At 41.2% G+C, this 20,840-nt stretch overlaps 1 protein-coding gene across 5 annotated transcripts in view; it reads left to right on the plus strand.

Moving 5' to 3' along the window:
• Positions 1 to 20,840, plus strand: part of PHACTR2 (phosphatase and actin regulator 2) — a gene marked incomplete at both ends in the record, with an annotated part of 272,699 nt that overhangs the window by 125,993 nt on the left and 125,866 nt on the right. For 2 of the 5 annotated variants that reach the window (XM_081251387.1, XM_081251389.1), the window contains one exon: positions 8,805 to 9,048. The exons of the other annotated variants lie outside the window; for them this stretch is intronic. In XM_081251387.1, the coding sequence (XP_081107513.1) occupies positions 9,003 to 9,048 (46 nt within the window). Of the gene's footprint in view, positions 1 to 8,804; positions 9,049 to 20,840 lie in introns of those variants that run through there. 5 annotated transcript variants of the gene reach the window in all.

Consider the following 20,840-nt stretch of genomic DNA (forward strand, 5'->3'; position numbering starts at 1 on the left):
AAGCACACGTGTGAAACACCACGCCCTCTGCAGAGACTCACTCAGGGCAAAACAGGGGCAAGGTATTTTGTTAATCCTTTTAGCTTGAGCAAGCAGTAGAAGAAAAACTCAGGAAATAAATCATATAAAAGTATGAGAACAATAGGAAAGAAAAGCCTGTCTTACAGGTTTGTTTCCTGTTCTAATACTTCTGGAATGTGGTTTTCTCTCCTGTTGCTGAATATAACTAGAATGTCTAAAGTTGTAATTATTTTCTTAACCAGAGTTCTCCTTTGTCTGTTTATATTATCGTGTTAAAACTAAAATCTCTCAGCATTGTCAAAATAAAAGGCATAGGAAGCATTTGGTGGCAATTGCTGTAGAGTAACGTTTTAAGAAGTAAACAGTGGTTGCATATACAGAATTTCAACTGAAATCATAACATTCTATTTGCTTTATAGTAGTTCTATGTTTCTAAATATGCTGACTTTCACAAAATGTAGCCAAGTTTTGGAGTAATGCAAAGTTTTAAAAAAACTGGCAGATAGTCTAGTAAAAACCTACTTAAAAACTTTTGCACACCAGCCTTTAGTTTCTGAGTTATATATTCTTGTACGTGATTATTAGAACCTCTTGTGTTAAAAATAGCCTTCTAATTTAAAAAATTGACCTTTAGCACCTCCACCAGAGAAAGGGAGAAAAGACAGTTTTCTGCCCTTTAATAAATCTGACAAGGGTAGGTAGGAAGAAAATAAATGATTAAATTGATACTTTTAGATCATCTGTGAATTTCTGTTGTTTCTTCTGACCATTGTATCTAGAAAACAAACTAATACACTTAAAAAATATCCTATTTGGAAAGTTACTAAGTTTTAATTACTAAGTTTCATTTTGTTTCCACTAGGAGAAGGTTTTCTTTGACTGCAATTCCCATTACTCAGGCAAATGTCAGTATTTCACTAGATCTTCACGGGCAAGTCCCGGAATAAGGGTGCCAGTGAAGAGATCTTCACTGGCCACCACCAGCCACTGTTGCTTCCTAGACCACCATTGCTCTGATCAACCATCTCATCTTCTGGTACTCTGCCTAACCCTTCTCTTCCTATCCCCTCACCCCGAAATGCTGGTGTTTCAAAATGCGGCCCTATGGGCTTCCCTGGTGGCGCAGTGGTTGAGAGTCCGCCTGCCGACGCAGGGGACACAGGTTCGTGCCCCGGTCCGGGAAGATCCCACATGCCGCGGAGCGGCTGGGCCCATGAGCCATGGCCGCTGAGCCTGCACGTCCGGAGCCTGTGCTCCGCAACGGGAGCGGCCACAACAGTGAGAGGCCCGCGTACCGAAAAAAAAAAAAAAAAAAAATGCGGTCCTAGCAGCGCCAGCAGCAGCCAGGAAACCAGACACCTAGGATGAGTATTCATGGCATCTGTGCTTTGAGGGAGGAAGATCTCACTCTTTCTCCTACTCCAAGCTGAGATTTGGCCACTAGAAAAGCCTGTCAGTGACCTAAGTTACAGAACTTGGTAATGGTGACTGTACTCATTGTAAACCATCTCTCTAGTCACCAAATTGTATGCCTACAATTTGGACTTTGACCTGGTAGGAAAGGTCCTTTCCACAAATAGATTGCTAAAGTTTAGGTTTATGTCTGCTATTAACTTTTATCTAATGGAACTAGTGATTTCCACCCATAAAAAGTGCAAGTGTCACTTTGGGTACCCCAGATGGATGAATTTAATAACTCCTACAAGCCAGTGAAATCTGTGTTATAGGGTAAAATGCTTGAAAACCTCAAGAAGTACAACCTCTTTGTCAAAAGGCAAACCAGTTTCCGGGAGGGGAAATTCGCTCTAACTAATCCACCCAATTTAATTTCTTTCCGGAAGTAAAGGAATAAATCACAGAAGGTCTTTCAGGGGTGCAAAAATATTTAGACCGGATAATGGAAAAAATTAGAAGATGCTGTCAGTCTATATTTTTAGGAAGGTTTAACATCAACTATTTCTCACAATCAGTCATGGTATGATTTGATGACAGAATATTAAAAAACATGAAAGTGGTGCTAATGCTTAAGCCTGCTCATAGAGGCCTGTTGTTAAATTTCCAGAAACTTGGCAAACCAGTTGACATAAATTTTGCGAGCCTGCTGACCACTCATTGAATTGGTCATTGTAGAAGTACTTATATCATAGAAAACAGCAAACACAAATCGCACATCAGTCTTGTCCCCACCCCCAGATCAAACCAGTTGTTGAGCATTTACCAGGATATCACTGGATGAGAGATTGGTCTAGAAATATAGACTGAAGAACAGGACCAATGCTGAAGAGTTATAAATAGATCATTTCCTCAAAGTTAGATGTTGGCACTAATCTTCTTTAGCAATTTTATAAATTCTCTGGAAAGAGGTAACACAGAGAAACATCCATTTTTTTCAGATGACATTAAACATTCCCACCGTTAAACTATAAACTTGAGGGATTAACACACAGAGCTCTTAGTGAAACTGTGAGTTGGCTGAATAATAGCAGATGAGCTGTAATGAGGCAAGAAAAGGGCAATTTGGGGGGAAATTATCTTTTTTTAAAATAAATTTATTTATTTTATTTATATTTGGCTGTGCTGGGTCTTCGTCACTATGCGCAGGCTTTCTTTAGTTGAGGCGAGCGGGGGTTACTCTTCATTGTGGTGCGCGTGTTTCTCATTGTGGTAGCTTCTCTTGTTGCAGAGCACAGGCTCTAGGCGCATGGGCTTCAGTAGTTGTGGTTCGTGGGCTCAGTAGTTGTGGCGCGCGGGCTCAGTAGTGGTGGCACATGGGCTTAGTTGCTCCGCAGCATGTGGAATCTTCCAAGACCAGGGCTGGAACCCATGTCCCCTGCATTGGCAGGCGGATTCTTAACCACTGTGCCACCAGGGAAGCCCCTGGGGGGGGATTACCTTAACATACTCTTGTTAGATGATAAATTCTAACCTTTATGTTATGACCTATAAATGGAATTTAGGGATTTCTGTAGACTTTTTCTATGTTCATTAATATAATTTGCTAGCCGTGATGAAAAGGCTGTTAAAACACCAAGCCTCATCGGAAGCACTGGAAACAAAATAGAATAAACTGTGCCACCCTTATAATGGAACTTTAATGCCCACTTCCTGCAGTTTTGGTTGACATGCTTCAAGGATAATGTAATGGAACTGGAAAAATTTCAGAGGAAAGTGTGTAACCTGATCAGGGGATTATAAGAATCCCAGATGAGGCTAAGATTATATTAACTAGCAAATCATGAAAGGTTTTGAATAAGGTAAATATAGATGGATTTAGTAAATCCTGAAAGACTAGAGCTATAGAGTACCCTTTTGATGTTTGAAATATGAATTTGCAGAAGAAATAAAAAGAAACACATTGTTTCTCAAGGAAAAGAAGTATTGATAGCAAAAATGACATTGTACGTCAAAGTTTAGCTTTTGTTAATTTCAAAGACAATCATTGTATTTACATATTCTGATGTGCAAAATTTATGGTATATTTCCTCTAATCAATGACCTCCCTTATCCATTAGGCTCTATCAATGGAAAGAAGAGTGAGAATTTCCTCCTCTCAGTTTAGATTGAGAGAACAGGCAACCTGGTCTTTTTTTTGGTTGTTGTTGTTTTAAGACCAATTTAAAGGAAGAAATGGAAGAGCCATTATAATTGTTTACTCTCACTGCTGAACCCCCCAGGTGGAATGTGTTCCCAAACACAGCAGCTTTCCACTTTAAAAGGAAATTTAGTTAGGATTAATTTCATTGTCCTAATTAGAACTCACATCTTGGTTAATCCTCAGTTTTGTTAAAAAATATCAGGGTTTCTTTGTGGAGCTGATCCTCCGGCTCTGCAGCACCAGCTCGGATAGAATGAGGTCTCTGTGGCTTTGGTGACCCTGCTTAAGCATTCCACCGTGTCCCAGCTCTGCTCTCCGCATGCCTCCCACTGCAACCCCCATCACCTGTCACCTGTCACCTGACCTCAGGGCCTGGGGAGGGGTCAGTGCCCCAAGGCCAGGGGCTTTTGCTCAGCAGAGATGTCAGGCTTCCTGGGGGCATCAGTTTGTTGTTGTTGTTGTTGTTGTTTTTTCATCTTTATTGAAGTATAATTGCTTTACAGTGGTGTGTGTTTCTGCTTTATAACAAAGTGAATCAGTTATACATATACATATGTTCCATAAGGAGAAACGAAATTGAGTTATTTGTAGTGAGGTGGATGGACCTAGAGTCTGTCATACAGAGCGAAGTAAGTCAGAAAGAGAAAGACAAATACCGTATACTAACACATATATATGGAATCTAAGAAAAAAAAAATGTCATGAAGAACCTAGGGGTAAGACGGGAATAAGACAGACCTACTAGAGAATGGACTTGAGGATATGGGGAGGGGGAAGGGTAAGCTGTGACAAAGTGAGAGAGTGGCATGGACATATATACACTACCAAATGTAAAATAGATAGCTGGGGGCATCAGTTTTTGAGTTCTGCGGTCCAGATGACCTGGGACCAGGTGTCACCTAGAGATGCGCCTCAACCTATGCCTCAGGAAGGGCTAGGGAACAGTTTTGTTATTGTATTAACTTTACTCATTTAACTTGCTTGAGAAACTAACCAATTTTTACTTTCTGTCCAGAATGATGTATGTAGGAGAGTGAGCCGTAATGCTCCCAAAGTGCCTTGCTTTTCCTCTGATATAAATATATTTATAAAGACCAGGTCCAGGGGCTTCCCTGGTGGCGCAATGGCTGCCTGCCAATGCAGGGGACACAGGTTCGAGCCCTGGTCTGGGAGGATCCCACATGCCGCGGAGCAACTGGGCCCGTGAGCCACAACTACTGAGCCTGCGCGTCTGGAGCCTGTGCTCCGCAACAAGAGAGGCCACGATAGTGAGAGGCCCACGCACCGTGATGAAGAGTGGCCCCCGCTCGCCGCAACTAGAGAAAGCCCTCGCACAGAAACGAAACCCAACACAGCCAAAAATAAATATAAATAAATAAATTTATAAAATAAAGACCTGGTCCAGTGGATTCCTGCATGTGTTTGCCACAGCAAGATTTTAGGGACTTGGCTTGTATGTAGTGGGGATACAGTCTGAAAATGGGTTCCCTTCCTGTGAAGATTGGGAAAGGAGCTTGAGGTGGAGCTCTGAGCGGTAGGGTTAAGCCAAACCCCTGAAGTGGCCATTTCCTTGTCACCCCACTCCTCTCAGGTCCTTAGAAGGACGTCCAGTTTTCCAAAGCCCTGTGCCTCCAAGCCTGGTCTCATTTGAGTCCCTGCCAGGCTCATGTGTGTACCCCATTAGCACCCCAGTGATCTGAAGATTCTATGTAATTGTTTTATGTATACATGTGAATACATAGACACCAACATTTTAAATAATTTGATAAGGTCTTTGTAGCCACTCAAAAAAAAAGAAAAGGTCAGTGTTTCTTAAGAGTGAATTAGTCAAAAGGAAGTAGATAACTGATAACACTATTCTAGGGAAAAAGTTTTCCCCACAGTAGAGGGTGGGCTATTTGGGTGTGAAAAAAAGAGGGCAACTTAAATGATGAAACAGACAAGCAAATGTCTTTCAAAAAACAAAGCAAGGCTCTATGTGATTTTTTTTAACATCTTTATTGGAGTATAAGTGCTTTACAATGGTGTGTTAGTTTCTGCTTTATAACAAAGTGAATCAGCTATACTATACATATGTTCCCATATCTCCTCCCTCTTGTGTCTCCCTCCCACCCTCCCTATCCCACCCCTCTAGGTGGTCACAAAGCACCGAGCTGATCTCCCTGTGCTATGCGGCTGCTTCCCACTAGCTATCTATTTTACATTTGGTAGTGTATATATGTCCATGCCACTCTCTCACTTCGTCCCAGCTTACCCTTCCCCCTGCCTGTGTCCTCAAGTCCATTCTCTACATTTGCATCTTCATTCCTGTCCTGCCCCTAGGTTCTTCAGAACCTTTTTTTTTTTTTTTAGATTCCATATGTATGTGTTAGCATATGGTATTTGTTTTTCTCTTTCTGACTTACTTCACTCTGTATGACAGACTCTAGGTCCATCTACCTCACTACAGATAACTCAATTTCGTTTCTTTTTATGGCTGAGTAATATTCCATAGTATATACGTACCACATCTTTTTTAAAAAAATTAATTTATTTAATTAATTTATTTTTGGCTGCGTTGGGTCTTCGTTGCTGCGCCCGGGCTTTCTCTAGTTGTGACGAGTAGGGGCTACTCTTCGTTGCAGTGCGCGGGCTTCTCATTGCGGTGGCTTCTCTTGTTGCGGAGCACAGGCTCTAGGTGCGCAGGCTTCAGTAGTTGTGGCACGCAGGCTCAATAGTTGTGGCTTGAGGGTTCTAGAGCACAGGCTCAGCAGTTGTGGCGCACGAGCTTAGTTGCTCCATGGCATGTGGGATCTTCCCAGACCAGGGATCATACCCGTGTCCCCTGCATTGGCAGGCGGATTCTTAACCACTGAGCCACCAGGAAAGCCCTGTACCACATCTTCTTTATCCATTTCTCCATTGATGGACATTTAGGTTGCTTCCATGTCCTGGCTATTATAAATAGTGCTGCAATGAATATTGGGGTGCATGTATCTTTTCGAATTATAGTTTTCTCTGTATATATGCCCAGGACTGGGATTGCAGAATCATATGGTAGCTCTATTTTTAGTTTTTTAAAGAGCCTTCATACCGTTCTCCTACTGGCTGCACCAATTTACATTCCCATCAACAGTGTAGGAGGGTTCCCTTTTCTCCACACCCTCTCGAGCACTTATTGTTTGTAGAGTTTTTGATGATGGCCATTCTGACCGGTGTGAGGTGATACCTCATTGTAGTTTTGATTTGCATTTCTCTAATGATTATATACTATATAGATTTTTAATAGTTCAGAGTTGAATGCCTAGGATAACCTAAAAAGTGAAAGTTGTGGCAAGTGAGCTAAATATAGTTTCTTTAAAAATACACTGTTGGGGATGGATAAATTGGGAGATCGGGACTGACATATACACACTATTATATATAAAACAGATAACAAATGGGGACCTAGTGTATAGCACAGGAAACTCTACTCAATACTCTCTAATGACCTATATGGGAAAAGAATCTAAAAAAGAGTGGATATATGCATATGTATAACTGATTCACTTTGCTGTACAGCAGAAACTAACACAACATTGTAAATCAACTATACTCCAATAAAAATAAATTTAAAAATTAAAAAAATACTCTTTTTTGGAAATCCCCTGGCGGCCAGTGGTTAGGACTCGGTGCTCTCACTGCCAGGGCCCTGGGTTCGATCCCATAAACCTAGTGGCCTGGCCAAAAAAAAAAAAAAAACATACACTTAAAAAAAAACTTTTTTTTTTTTTTTTTTTTTAAAGAAGATGTTGGGGCGGGGCTTCCCTGGTGGCGCAGTGGTTGAGAGTCCGCCTGCCGATGCAGGGGACGCGGGTTCGTGCCCCGGTCCGGGAAGATCCCACATGCCGTGGAGCGGCTGGGCCCGTGAGCCATGGCCGCTGAGCCTGCACGTCCGGAGCCTGTGCTCCACAACGGGAGAGGCCACAGCAGTGAGAGGCCCACGTACCGCAAAAAAAAAAAAAAAGAAGATGTTGGGGGTAGGAGTTTAGTAATTTATTTGTTTACTTTAGCTGTGTTGGGTCTTCGTTTCTGTGCGAGGGCTTTCTCTAGTTGTGGCAAGCGGGGGCCATTCTTCATCACGGTGCGCGGGTCTCTCACTATCGCGGCCTCTTGTTGCGGAGCACAGGCTCCAGACGCACAGGCTCAGTAGTTGTGGCTCACGGGCCTAGTTGCTTCGCAGCGTGTGGAATCCTCCCAGACCAGGGCTCGAACCCGTGTCCCCTGTATTAGTAGGCAGATTCTCAACCACTGTGCCACCAGGGAAGCCCCCCCAAAAAACTTTTTAATGAAACATATACATTCAGAAAAATGCACAAATCATAGTATACAATTCAATGAATTTTCTTAAAGTGAACCACATTTATGTAACCACCATCCAGTCTAACGCCATATCTATCTCCATCTATCTATCGATCTATCTATAGATTGATCGATAGATAGATGGAGATAGATATGGCATCTAGATTTCTCATCAACAGTATTTATTTGTATTCATATTTTTAAGGAGTTTGCAGTTGAGATTTAATTACAGGAGGATTTAACTTTTATGGAATGTTAGCTTCTAAAATAAATTACTGTTGTTTTCACCTTTTGTATATTTTAAACACCTTACCAGGCAGTTTGATAGTCTCACAGTGATTCTTCTGAATATAGGAGAGGTGAACTTCCCAGAGTCTAGGTGGTAGAGAGCAAAGTGTATACTTTGTTGATCTCACACATAGATCCATCATTCAGGTTTATTGTTCAACCTGATTGGGGCCACTAATACTGCTTTTTAAAATTCCACTTGTTAAAAGGAAGATAATTTTTAAAAGGAGAAAAAAAATGCGCACATATCAGCAAACAATATGAGGAAGGAACTAGCTTTAACGAAACAAATTTTCTTAAATTAAGTACCGTGACTAAGTACTTTAATTCCTTTTCTTCCAGCCTTAAAGGATCATTTGACAGGGAACCTTTTAAGTTAAACGGGAGTCACCCGAACTCTCTGCTACCCTGGTGGGGGTCGCGGGTCTCACAGCCCCCGCAGGCGCGGCTGGACCAGCCCGGGCTTCTCCCCTCCCCACTTCCTCGCCCCCCTCATTCCACCTCCCCCGTCGCCCACTCCCCCTCTCTCCTCCCCCGTGACCCTTGACCCCAGCTAATCTGCATAGAGGAATGACAGGCATCCGCTGGGCAGGATCCGCCGCGCCGGCTGCGGCCGGCCGGGCTGGGAGACCCGCGAAGGGGAGAAGGTGAGGGGACCCGGCGGGCAGCTCCGCACGGACCTGGAAATGAACGCTTGGGAATCTGTCTGCGAGCGGACCCATGATCCAAGGACCAAAAGAGCCGCGTGATCGCCCGACCTGGCCCTGCGACCCGAGACATGGGCCAGACCTCGGTCTCCACGCTGTCCCCGCAGCCCAGCAGCGGTGAGTCCGGGGCGCACGCGATGCGCTCCCGCCCCGCGGGCGCTGGGCTGGCTCGGGGCAGCCTGGGCGGTCGAGGGCTCCTCGGCGAGCCGGGCTCTGCCCGAACCCGCCAAGTCCCTCCGAGAAACCCGAGAGGTAGCGCTCCCCCAAACTCTTTGTCGTGGAAAAGTGGAATGCCTTTTGGGATCCAGCCGATTTTACCTTAAAGGCACAGGCTCCATTTTTTCTCCGAGATGCCTCGCTTTCGTGTTTCTCTGAATCTCTTCTGAGCCTGAAATTTACGAGAAACGCCATTGGCGCATTGCTTTGTTTTAAAAACGCGAAACTTAAAGAGCAAGATAAACTCGCCAACAGGTTTTTCTGTATTTACACTTGGCTTCCGAACAGACTAGAACTGAATTCTTTCAAGCTTGTCAACTGATTTATGGTTTGTGTTTCGGAGTAGAAGCGCTGTTTGCCTTCTTTTATCCTGGCAGAACGCTGAATACTTAATAACCAACAGAAAAAAGCTTAATTGTTTCAAATGATACTTGTTTATTAGACACAAGCTATAAAATTTGAGGAAACATTTCATGAACCCGGTTATTCAGGGCTAAAGATGGTTTGATGGAAACGTGTGTAATGTTTCTGAGCTGTACTGCCCTGTTTTAAGTTTCTTTTTAACACTTTCTTTTAAAAAAAAAAGGAAGGAAGGTACGTCTGGCGTTTCTCCAGTAATGTAGGGATAAACAACTTTTTGGTGGCGATACTTGTGATTGGATAATGAAACATGCTTAAAAGATACTATTTTGATATATTTTTCCATCAAGAATTAAAAAAAACCTCAAAGGGGGCATTTACGTTATTCCTTGAGATATTTGATACACTTTTCAAATTGTGTAAACATCAACAGGATCTTGCTGAAAGGAAATGACAGGGCAGAGATGAAGGGTTCTTTTGTTGTTGTTGTTGTTGTTTTAATCAGCTCCAGGATGTCTCTTAACTAGATAGCATTCTACCATTCCAGCCTCCCCCAGTATGGGTTTGTTTATATTGTAGAGCTTCACTCCCTGAAATATCATAAGCTTTGCTCCGGCTTATGTTAATGCCTCAGGAGAACCAACCGTCTGCAAAGGAGAGGAATCAGAATCCAAAAAAGATCACACCTTCCCTTACTGTTATTGACAAGGTTGTATGTACAGTGCTGCTGCTGAACAGAAGAGACTTCATGTTGATAGCTTTTTGGGAATTTGAGGGGGAGTGTTGATTAGGATCTTAATTTTAGTAAACTATTTTGTGCAATTAAGGCTTACTTTCCTTTGTCTTACTTTAAAGCAGTGTGACTTCTTTCATTTCAAGGAAGAGTTATATTTTTAAATTTCGGCACTGGTAAAGCATAGAGTTAGATCAGTACTCCAATACAACAAGTATAAAGTACTGCCCTGAATTTAGTTCTTTAGCCACAAAATATTGTTAGGGTTAATATTAGAAAAGTGAATTTTGCATTTATAAAAATCAAGGAATGTTACATAAATGATGCCTAAGAAGCAAAGTAGAATCCTAAAATGTGACCTTCCTAGCTCTTACCCAGTACAGCAAAAAATACCCAGATTGCTGTAATTCCTAATATGTAATTCCTAATGCAATGAGTAGTCATGTCAAGAGACTGGGCAGTTCATTTATAAGTAATTTAAACAAAAAGTTATGCTTGACCATGAAAGATATTTCAGAGAAATCTCTCATGGAATGGTGTTATACTTAAATTACAGGTCCTCCGTTTAGTTGATTAAAAGTTTGTGTATCTTGGAGTGACCAATTCAGACATCATGAGTAGAGGGTTTTTTTGGTTTTGTTTTGTTGGTTAAGGGATGATAGTTGCTATGACTGAAGTTTTTTAATGTTAAGAGCGGAGCAGATTTCCCTGAAGTTTTGCCTTTAGATTCCGAATGAAAATGAAAAAACAACAAAAACAGAACATTTGGTTGCCATATCTTAAGTTTTATAGTCATGTTGGTGTTCTTCTCTGAGTCTGAGAATGTCAAACCCTCTACCCTCCCAAGTATTTTGTCCACTCCTCGTTAGCTGTTTGCCCCTGGCCTCACAAGTGGTGTGAAGATCTTTGTTCTGTGTGATCTCCGGCATCTACTAGTTGTTTATTAAGTCTACAGGGGCTGCTAGGGATTACAGTGGCGAAGAGGATTCACATCCTAAATGCTTAACAGGGGGAAAATCTGTTTGAGTCTAAGGAGTCAATAGCACAGAGTCTGATAGTTTGTACTTGTTACTCGATTTGGGCTTTTGTAAAAATCAGCACTATAGGCCACAAGTTAGCTTGCTTTTCTTTCTTGATTTCAGGCTCTTTTGAGCCTTTCAGCTTAGGGCTGCATCTAGGTTCTAAGAAGGCCAAGTAATAATGATCTCTGAAAACGTGCAGTTAGAGTCATTATTTCTGTTTTTTAAAACAGCTTTATTGACATATAATTAACATACTATAAAATTCACCCATCGAAAGTGTACAGTTCGTTGTTTTTCAGTATATTCACTGTGTTCTGCAACCATCGATCCCTGTTCCCATCCTTCTCAACCCCCGACTCCTAGCCCTAATTAACCACTAATCCACTTTCTGCTTCTGTAGGTTTGCTTATTCTGAAGAACTTATATAAGTGGGATCATACAACACAACACACCTTTTGTGACTGGCTTCTTTCCCCTAGCATAATGTTTTCAAGGGTCATCCATGTTGTAGCATGTATCAGTACTTTATTTCTTATTATGGCCAAATAATATTCCACTGTACTAATATACCACATTTTATTTATCCATCCATCAGTTGATGGACATCTGGGTTATTTTTACCTCTTGACTCTCTGAACGGCGCTGCCATGAACTTCAGGTAAAAGTTTTTGTGAACATATGTTTTTATTTCTCTTGGGTATCTATCTAGGAGTGGAATTGCTGGGTCATATGGTAACTCTATCTTTGTTATGTTATATTTTAAGGAACTGCCAGTTTTCCAAAGCGGCTGTACCATTTTACATTGCCTCCAGCAGTATATGAAGGTTCCAATTTCTCCACATCCTCTTCAACACTTGTTACTGTCTTTTGATTATGGCTAATCTAGTAAGTGTGAAGTTGTATTTCATTGTGGTTTTGATTTTGCATTTCCCTGATTACTTATGACATTGAGCATCTTTCCGTGTGCTTATTGGCCATTTGTATATCTTCTTTGGAGAAATGTCTATTCAGATCCTCTGCTTAATTTTAATTGAGTGATTTGACTTGCTATTATTGAGTTATAAGAGTTCTTTGTATACTGGATACAAGTCCCTTATCAGATATATGATTTGCAAATACTTTCTCCTATTTTCAGAGTTGTCTTTTCACTTTCTTGATACTATGATTTGCAACTGAAATTTTTTATTGTGTTCAGTTTATCTATTTTGTTGTTGTTGTTTGCACTTTTGGTCTCCGATCTAGGAAACCATAGACTAATCACTGTCAAGATTTACACATATGTTTCCTTCTAAGAGTTTTATAATTTTAGCTCTTACATTTAGGTCTGTGATACATTTTTAATATTTAAGTGTAGTGTGGTGTAGGGTTCCAATTTCATTCTTTTGCATGTGGATATCTAATTGTCCAGGACCATTTTTCGAAAAGATGATTCTTTCCCTGTTGAATTGTCTCAGTACCCTTGTCAAAAATCAGATGACCATATATGTCAAATTTATTTCTGAACTCTCAGTTCTATCCCATTGATGTATATGTCTACTAATATGCTACACTGTCAAGATTACTGTAGCTTTGTACTAAGTTTTGAAGTAGAAAAGTGTGAGTCTTCTCACTTTGTTCTTTTCCAAGATTCTTTTGGCTATTCTGGTCCCCTTGCATTTTCGAATGAATTTTATAATCAGCTTGTCAATGTCTGCAAAAAAATCCAGCTGAGACGTTGATAGGGATTGTGTTGAACTTGTAGATCAATTTGAATAATATTGCTCTCTTAACAATATGAAGTGTTTCAACCCCTAAAGACAAGGAATGGAAATGTACAATGTCTTCCCATTTATTTAGATCTTCTTTGATTTTTTTCCACAATGTTTTTTAGTTTTCAATGTATAAGTCTTGTTAAATTTATCATTTATCAGTATTTTTTTTTATCATTTTTATGCTATTTTAAATGAAATTGCACTCATTTCATTTTCAGAATGTTGCTTGCTAGTGTATAGAATATAGAAAATTGATTTTTATATATTGATCTTGGACCCTGTAAATTTGGTGAACTCATTTTTTTAGTATTAATAATTTTTCAGTGGATTCCTTGGTATTTCTGTATATAAGATCACTTTATGTACAAGATTTATATACAAGGTCATGTGCAAACAGAGGTACTTTTACTTCGTCTTTTCCATCTGAATGTCTTTTATTTCTTTTCCTTGTCTAGTTGCCCTCACTTATTATACAGTATAATGTTAAAGAGAAGAGGCAAGAGTGAACATTCTTGTCTTGTTCCTGATCTAAGGAGGAAAGCAATCAGTCTTTCAGCATTAAATGTCATGTTAGCTGTGGTTTTTTCATAGATGCCCTTTATCAAAAAGTTCCCTTCTATTCTTAGTTTTTGAGCATCTTTATCATGCAACTGTTAGATTTTGTCCAAGACTTTTTCTTTTTGCCCCTATTGAGATGATCATATGGTTTTTGTCCTTCATTGTATTAATTATGGCATATTACATTAATTTCAGATGTTAAACCAACCTTGCATTCCTGCGATAAAGATTACTTGGATATGATATATAATCTTTTTTACATGTTGCGGGTTTTGATTTCCTCATATTTTATTGAGGATTAGATTTATTATTTCTAAGCACAGGCTAAACAGGTATGTCCCCAAATAGGGTGGTTTCAGTACCCTCTGACCTCATTCCTTAGAAGAGTTGAGACTTCTAGTGTTCTCATTGCCGAGTACTGGGCATGACAGATTGGGTACAAAAAGCTTGTTGAGTATATGAATGAGTCAACAAATATTCTCAATGTGGTCTGACTACTTTAAGCTAATGATCATATGAATGAGAATTTTGTGTTATTTTCATTCTTTTTAACTTCGAGAATTGCATGCTATGCTGGCTCCGTTGTCTGTAGGGTGGTATTTGAATCTAGTGACTATTTTTTTCAGTCTTCAGCCCCACCCCATGTTCACTGTGCCACAGAGCAGCTCGTGTCTGTTTTGCATGAGCCTTTGAGTTGAAAGGGCAGACAAAGCCACTCTTCTCATTTTTAGAAGACAAGGGAACAAGTGAATAAAGTATGCAGGATCACACCTAGGCCATGATAGAACCTATATCTATCTGTGTTTCTGGGTTTCCATATTTTGGTCAGGACCTTATTTCTGCTCTGCCCAGGATATTTATTCATTTCCTTGTAAAGCCAGTATTAAAAGAAATCATAAAACAAAAATGGATAGTTCATTTTTCTTAATGAAAACAACATGCATATGATCAAAAGTCAAACTTTACAAGACAGTTCAGGATAAAAGTGAATTTTATTCCCTCCCAGACCCCTAGTCCCTCCCTTTTAAATTATAACCCAGCATGAACAACTTTTTTTCATTACAGACAATCTTCATTCATGTATGTATCTTTATCAAAATACAAGCAAGACGTAATATGCTTGCTGCTCCCGAGTTTGAGTTTTTCATATAATGTAAACTTGAAAATATTTCATATTGATGTTTTTAATCTAGAAACAATATTATAATATGTGGATATCTCATAATTTCCTTTAAAAGAACTCTATTGTGTTTTTATATTTTGTTTGTATTTTTATATTGTTTCTGGGTTCTTTTGTTTGTGTGCTATTATGAACAAAGCTGAAGTGAACATCCTTATCTAAACATCTCACACTACCTGTACCAGTAAAATCCTAGCGATGGAATTGCTGGGTCAAAAGATTTGTATGTTTTATTTTGATAGACTTTGCCAAATTATCTCTAAGGACTGTATCAGTATATCTGCTTACTAGATGACATTTCCTTTTTCTGCACTCTCACCACCACTGCATACTCTCTTAAAGCATATGGCCCTTTGTGAGAAATAGAAAGCACTCTCTCTGGGCGAGGCAGCCCTGCAGGCATATGATTTAACAGGCAGTAGAGTAGCAGGAATTCAGTCCCAACTCACTCCTGTTGTCCAGTTGTCCTTGTGCAATGAACACTCTGCAAAACTGTATAGGACCACAGTGTTGGGCATAATTAATTTTTAAAAATCCATGTAAATCTATATGTAAAAAGTGATATCTCGGGGCTTCCCTGGTGGCGCAGTGGTTGAGAGTCTGCCTGCCAATGCAGGGGACACGGGTTCGTGCCCCGGTCCGGGAGGATCCCACATGCTGCGGAGCGGCTGGGCCCGTGAGCCATGGCCACTGAGCCTGCGCGTCCGGAGCCTGTGCTCCGCAACGGGAGAGGCCACAGCAGTGAGAGGCCCGCATACCGCAAAAAAAAAAAAAAAAAAAAAAAAGTGATATCTCATTTTGATTATAAGTGAAATTGGGCATTTGTATTTCTTTTTCTCTCAATTGCCTATTTATAGCTTTTCCTTATTTTATGTTTTCTTTCTTCAAAGATTTGTATGTTAAGGAGATTAGCCTTATGTCTGTCATATACTGTGAATATTTTTCTGTGTTTTTCTTACCTCTTCTGTTTGTTTGATGTTTTTTAATATAAAAACTTTAAAATTTCATGGAGTCAAATCTATCCGTTTCTTTCTTACAAACTAGAATTATTAAAAACGTGTTTTCCTTTGCTGTTTTTCTCATATTTGACTATTTAATCTCTGTAACTTTTTCTGATTTAAAGTGAATGATTTAATGATATTAAATCCTTAAACTTCTGCGTGGCAAAAACATCATCAGCAGCATATTGAAGAAGGAAATCACAGAGTTGACAAAATATTTGCATTGCATATAGAAAACAGTGATTAAATATCTTAATGTAGTAAGACCTCTTAAAAATCAGTGAGAAAAAGAAATCAATAAGAAATGGTAAAACTCAAATAGAAAAATGAGTAAAGAACATGAACAGGAATTTTTCAGAATATCTAATGGCCATAATTGTGAACTCGCTATGGGTCAGGAATTATTCTAAGTGCTTTACTTGAATTAACTTTTTAATCCTCACAACATCCATATAGGGTAACTACCATTAATATACACATTTTGCAGATGAGGAAAACTGAAGCACAAGAGTTAAGTTAACTTGCCCACATTGCTTAATCGAAGAAGAAATGCAAGTGACCATTTGGTGTAATGAATAAAATTTAAGCAATTCAGGGGAAAAAAAGGGATGCCATTGATCACCTATGAATTTAGTAAAGATTAAAAGGAATGATTTCCAGGAGATGATTATCTTGTGGTAGTTTAAATTGGCACAGCCTATCAGGAGAGCAGTTTGGTAATATATATTAAAAATCTTAAAATACTCAGACCCAGCATTTCCACTTCTAGAAGTATATTGTTAAGATAGTAATTATTTGCTTACCAGAGCAATGTTTATCAGAGCCAAAATATTGGAAATGACCTAATAGTCAAACAACAAGAGAATTAATTGGGATATAGTCATGTAAGGATATAATCATGTAATAAAACAGGCCATTTAAAAATGATATAAAAATATTTTTGAAAAGCGATTTTCATAATAAACAGCATAAAATATGAAATGGCAGTTTTCTGAAGTTATATGATTCTATTTTTTAAATATGTGCATAAAGAAAAATCTACGTGAGCAGAGAAAGAGAGAGGAAATTCTTTTATGAAAAGATAGTGTGACAGTCATGGCTTTCCTCTGCTTTGGACATGATCAAGGCCAGAGCTTCCACCTGCAGCATCCACCTGGCCCTCCACTGGAATTAAAGCCATGAGCTGACCTGCAACCATATGTCATGGTTGCTGTCATGGACTCTGACTCAGCTTTAAGTTCAATTGCTGTTGTCAACCAGTTTTATTCTTTTTCTTTTTTTTTTTTTCTTTTTTTTTTGTGGTATGCGGGCCTCTCACTGTTGTGGCCTCTCCCGTTGCGGAGCACAGGCTCCGGACGCGCAGGCCCAGCGGCCACGGCTCACGGGCCCAGCCGCTCCGCGGCATATGGGATCCTCCCAGACCGGGGCACGAACCCGTATCCCCTGCATCGGCAGGCGGACTCCCAACCACTGCGCCACCAGGGAGGCCCTATTCTTTTTCTTTGTGAATTCAATGGTGAAAGCAAAAATATAGGCCCTAAGATAGCTTTTTAGGTTTAATTTTTTTTCTTAGTCTGTTTGATCGTAATGCAAATGTCAGTCACTTAAGAGAAAAAGAAAATGAGCAAAAATTTGAACCTCAACTACTTCTCTTTGGTCCATTGGTCATCAGTCTGGCCAGTGAGTAATATCCCAAATGTTTTTAGCTTAAATTTATTTTATCTTCAGCCATTTGCAAAAATAACAACCAATGGGCGAGTCAGACTTCATCCTTTGCTTACTTAATGCAGGAGGGAAGGAGATAAGAAACCTGGATTGTTGATCCTCTAATTAAGCCTCTTTAATTTGAATAGAGGAAAGGTTCCAACAGGTTTTCCTGTTCTGGGGACTTTAGTGTAACTGGCTAACTGTGAGTCTCTGTGCTTGGGAATAAAGATTCATATTTAGTGAAGACTCAACTTATGTAAAAGTGATATGAAGATAGAAATAGTCTTAGGAAAATAAACACTTCTTGGTTGCTCCACCCCCATCCCCATCTGAAGCAGGGGAACCAAAACCAAAAACAACAGTTTTTGTTTCCCAGAAGGGAATGGGCAGATAACATTACTTTAAAAAGCTGGGTCCCTGGTGGCGCAGTGGTTGAGAGTCCTCCTGCCGATGCAGGGGACACGGGTTCGTGCCCCGGTCCGGGAAGATCCCACATTCCACGGAGCGGCTGGGCCCGTGAGCCATGGCCGCTGAGCCTGCACGTCCGGAGCCTGTGCTCCTCAGCGGGAGAGGCCACAGCAGTGAGAGGCCCGCGTACTGCAAAAAAAAAAAAAAAAAAAAAAGTTGGGTCTAACCATTATCATTTATATTTGTAAACTACTCCTGTATTTTCATTTCAAGGGACTGGATGTGTTCATTCACGTAAACCTTCTGTCAAATATAACATTGCAACCCTTAACACTAGGAAAATTTTGGTGTATTCCTGTAAATCTGCTCATTTTGTGAGGGGATAGTAAGGAGAACGAGTGGCACCTTCATCTAACAAACAGTTCCTGAACTGAAGTAATTAAGTGTCAGGTACCTGGGCTAAGCTTTGGGGAAGTTTCAAAGATGAATCACGCACCAGCTTTGCCCACAAAGGTCTGAGCCCAGGATACACTTGGTGAAGATGTGTGGAAATGGGGCTGGAAGAGAAGGGACCCCAGAGTACCATGGGGACAAATCAGGGAGGCCGAACAGTACAGAAGGGGGACAAGAATTCAGGCCCCGAGATGGAGAGGGTTGGAAGGCAAGAGGACAAGACACAGGGGGTGAGAACCACGGAAGGCTTTTTATCAAGTGAGAGATGATTAGAGCTTTGCTTTAAAGGGGTGAATCTGCCTGCTGCTTGCAGTACTGATTTCGTGGGGGAGACTGAAGGCAGGGAGCAAGAGGTAAGCTGCGGTAATCCAACAAGGTGACATGAACGCCTGACCTGGGGGGGTGCCTGGAGAACTGCGAGTAGGGTGATGCCCAAGTCTGTATCTGCAACTCTGCTCTTTCCTTGTGCTCCAGGCTCACATAGGCAACTGCCTATTTCACAGATCTGCTTGACTCCTTAATGGGCATCTCACAAGTAGCAGGTCTAAAGGAAAGGCTTGATTTTGCCCTCCAAATCGGTTCTTCCCTTGACTGTCTGCGTTTCACCAAATGATACCTCTAACTACTCGCTCATTCTGGCCAGAAATCTAGGATTCACCCTTGGGTTTTTCCCTTTCCTGTTCACATTGATCCATCAGCATGTCCTGCCCATTTTTCTTCCAAAATAAATCTGAAGTCCATTCACTTTCTCTCTCTCTGTCTCTCTCTCTCTCTGTCTCTCTCTCTCTGTCTCTCTCTCTGTCTCTCTCTGTCTCCCCTGCCACCATACACACCCTGGCCATCTATGCATGGACCACTGCAGTAGCTTCAAGCTGGTGTCCTGCTTCTGTTCTCAGCCTTCTGTAATTCATTTTCCACACAACAGCTAAAGTAATTTTTTAAAAACATAAATCATGTCACTTCCTTACGCAGAACCTTCCTATGACTTTCCATTGCATTTAGAATGAAATCCGGATTTCACCTTGCTGTCTTCAAGGCCATACATGATTCTATGTGATCCCTGATTTCCCTCCATCTCTCTGACTTCATCTCCACCACTTTGCCCCTCACCGTCACCCCCAACAGCTTCAATCACATTTCCAGTCATCCCACAAGCCTGGCTCACTCTTACCCGTGACCTTGGCAGTTGCTGCTCCCTGTAAGTCTAGGAAATCTGGGACACGCTCCTCCTGGCTCTTTCCAAAGCTGGTTCCTTGTGAAGCGGAGCAGGACCCTGTGGTCTATGCCCACCATGTCCTCAGCCTGCCTTTTGTCTGTGGAAAAACTTTAGCCAAAGAGTCAGTTTCATCAGAGAAGTGAGAAAATGCAGAAGCAAAGGAAAACAAAGGAGACCAAATAATAATAGTTTAGTCATTAAGCATAGTCAGGGACCTTTAGTTCCTTCTCAAGGGCTATAGATAATATTCTGAGCCGTATCCTTGTGAGCTGTGTTACAGATACTGAAACCCCCGCCAGGTGGAAGAAGTTAACTACATGATGACCAGACTGTAGCCATGACATATGCTGCCACAATTCTGAGAACTGGCCTCAGAGAAATGGAAACAAACCGACCCTGGAACTGAAGATTAACTGTACCTAAAACAATCAAGATGACACTGATCAGACCACTGCACGATCAATATCAAGATGACGGTCAGAGCTGACTGCAGGTTCTGCATGGAGCCCCCTCCCTCCGTCTATAAAAGCTCTTGCCCCCTGGTTGTCTGAGGTGGGGAGTTGGCCTTTGGACAGGCGTCCGCCCTCCCCGCCCCTGCACACAGTTGCCGGCATCCAAAATAAAGCAGACTTTCCTTTCCACCAACCTGGCCTCTTTATTGGCTGTTGAGTGGCGAGCAGCTGGACCCCACTTTCAGTTACACTTGCTTCAACTCCCACATCATCCTCTTCACAGGGACCTCTCCTACCCACCCCTCAGTCACACTTCTCTGCTCTGTCATTGCACTTATCCCTCAGATTATCTTGTTTGTTTGTTTGTTCCTTGTCTCCCTTGGCTAGGACCTAAGCTCCAGGAGCAAGGGACTTATCTGTCTTGTTCCCCAATGTGTCTTCTTATTCCTAGATGTATGCCTGACACAAAAACTGCTGAATAAATGAATAGCTGTGTCTGGCCAGGTTGTATATTAGCAGAGTGATAGGCACCCATCAGGAAGTTAAGGAGCATCCAAGAAACGTAGAGGCTTTTTTTTTTGCGGTACGCGGACCTCTCACTGTTGTGGCCTCTCCCGTTGCGGAGCACAGGCTCTGGATGCGCAGGCTCAGTGGTCATGGCTCACGGGCCCAGCCGCTCTGCAGCATGTGGGATCTTCCCGGACTGGGGCATGAACCCGTGTCCCCTAGAATCGGCAGGCGGACTCTCAACCACTGCGCCACCAGGGAAGCCCAATGTAGAGCCTTTTAAACTGATTCTTTAGTATTTACCTCGTCTCTAAATAGTGTGCTTACATTGCTAATTATTGGTTA

The sequence above is a fragment of the Mesoplodon bidens genome (assembly GCF_964165515.1).
Source record: "Mesoplodon bidens genome assembly, chromosome: 12".
Classification (NCBI taxonomy): Eukaryota; Metazoa; Chordata; class Mammalia; order Artiodactyla; family Ziphiidae; genus Mesoplodon; species Mesoplodon bidens.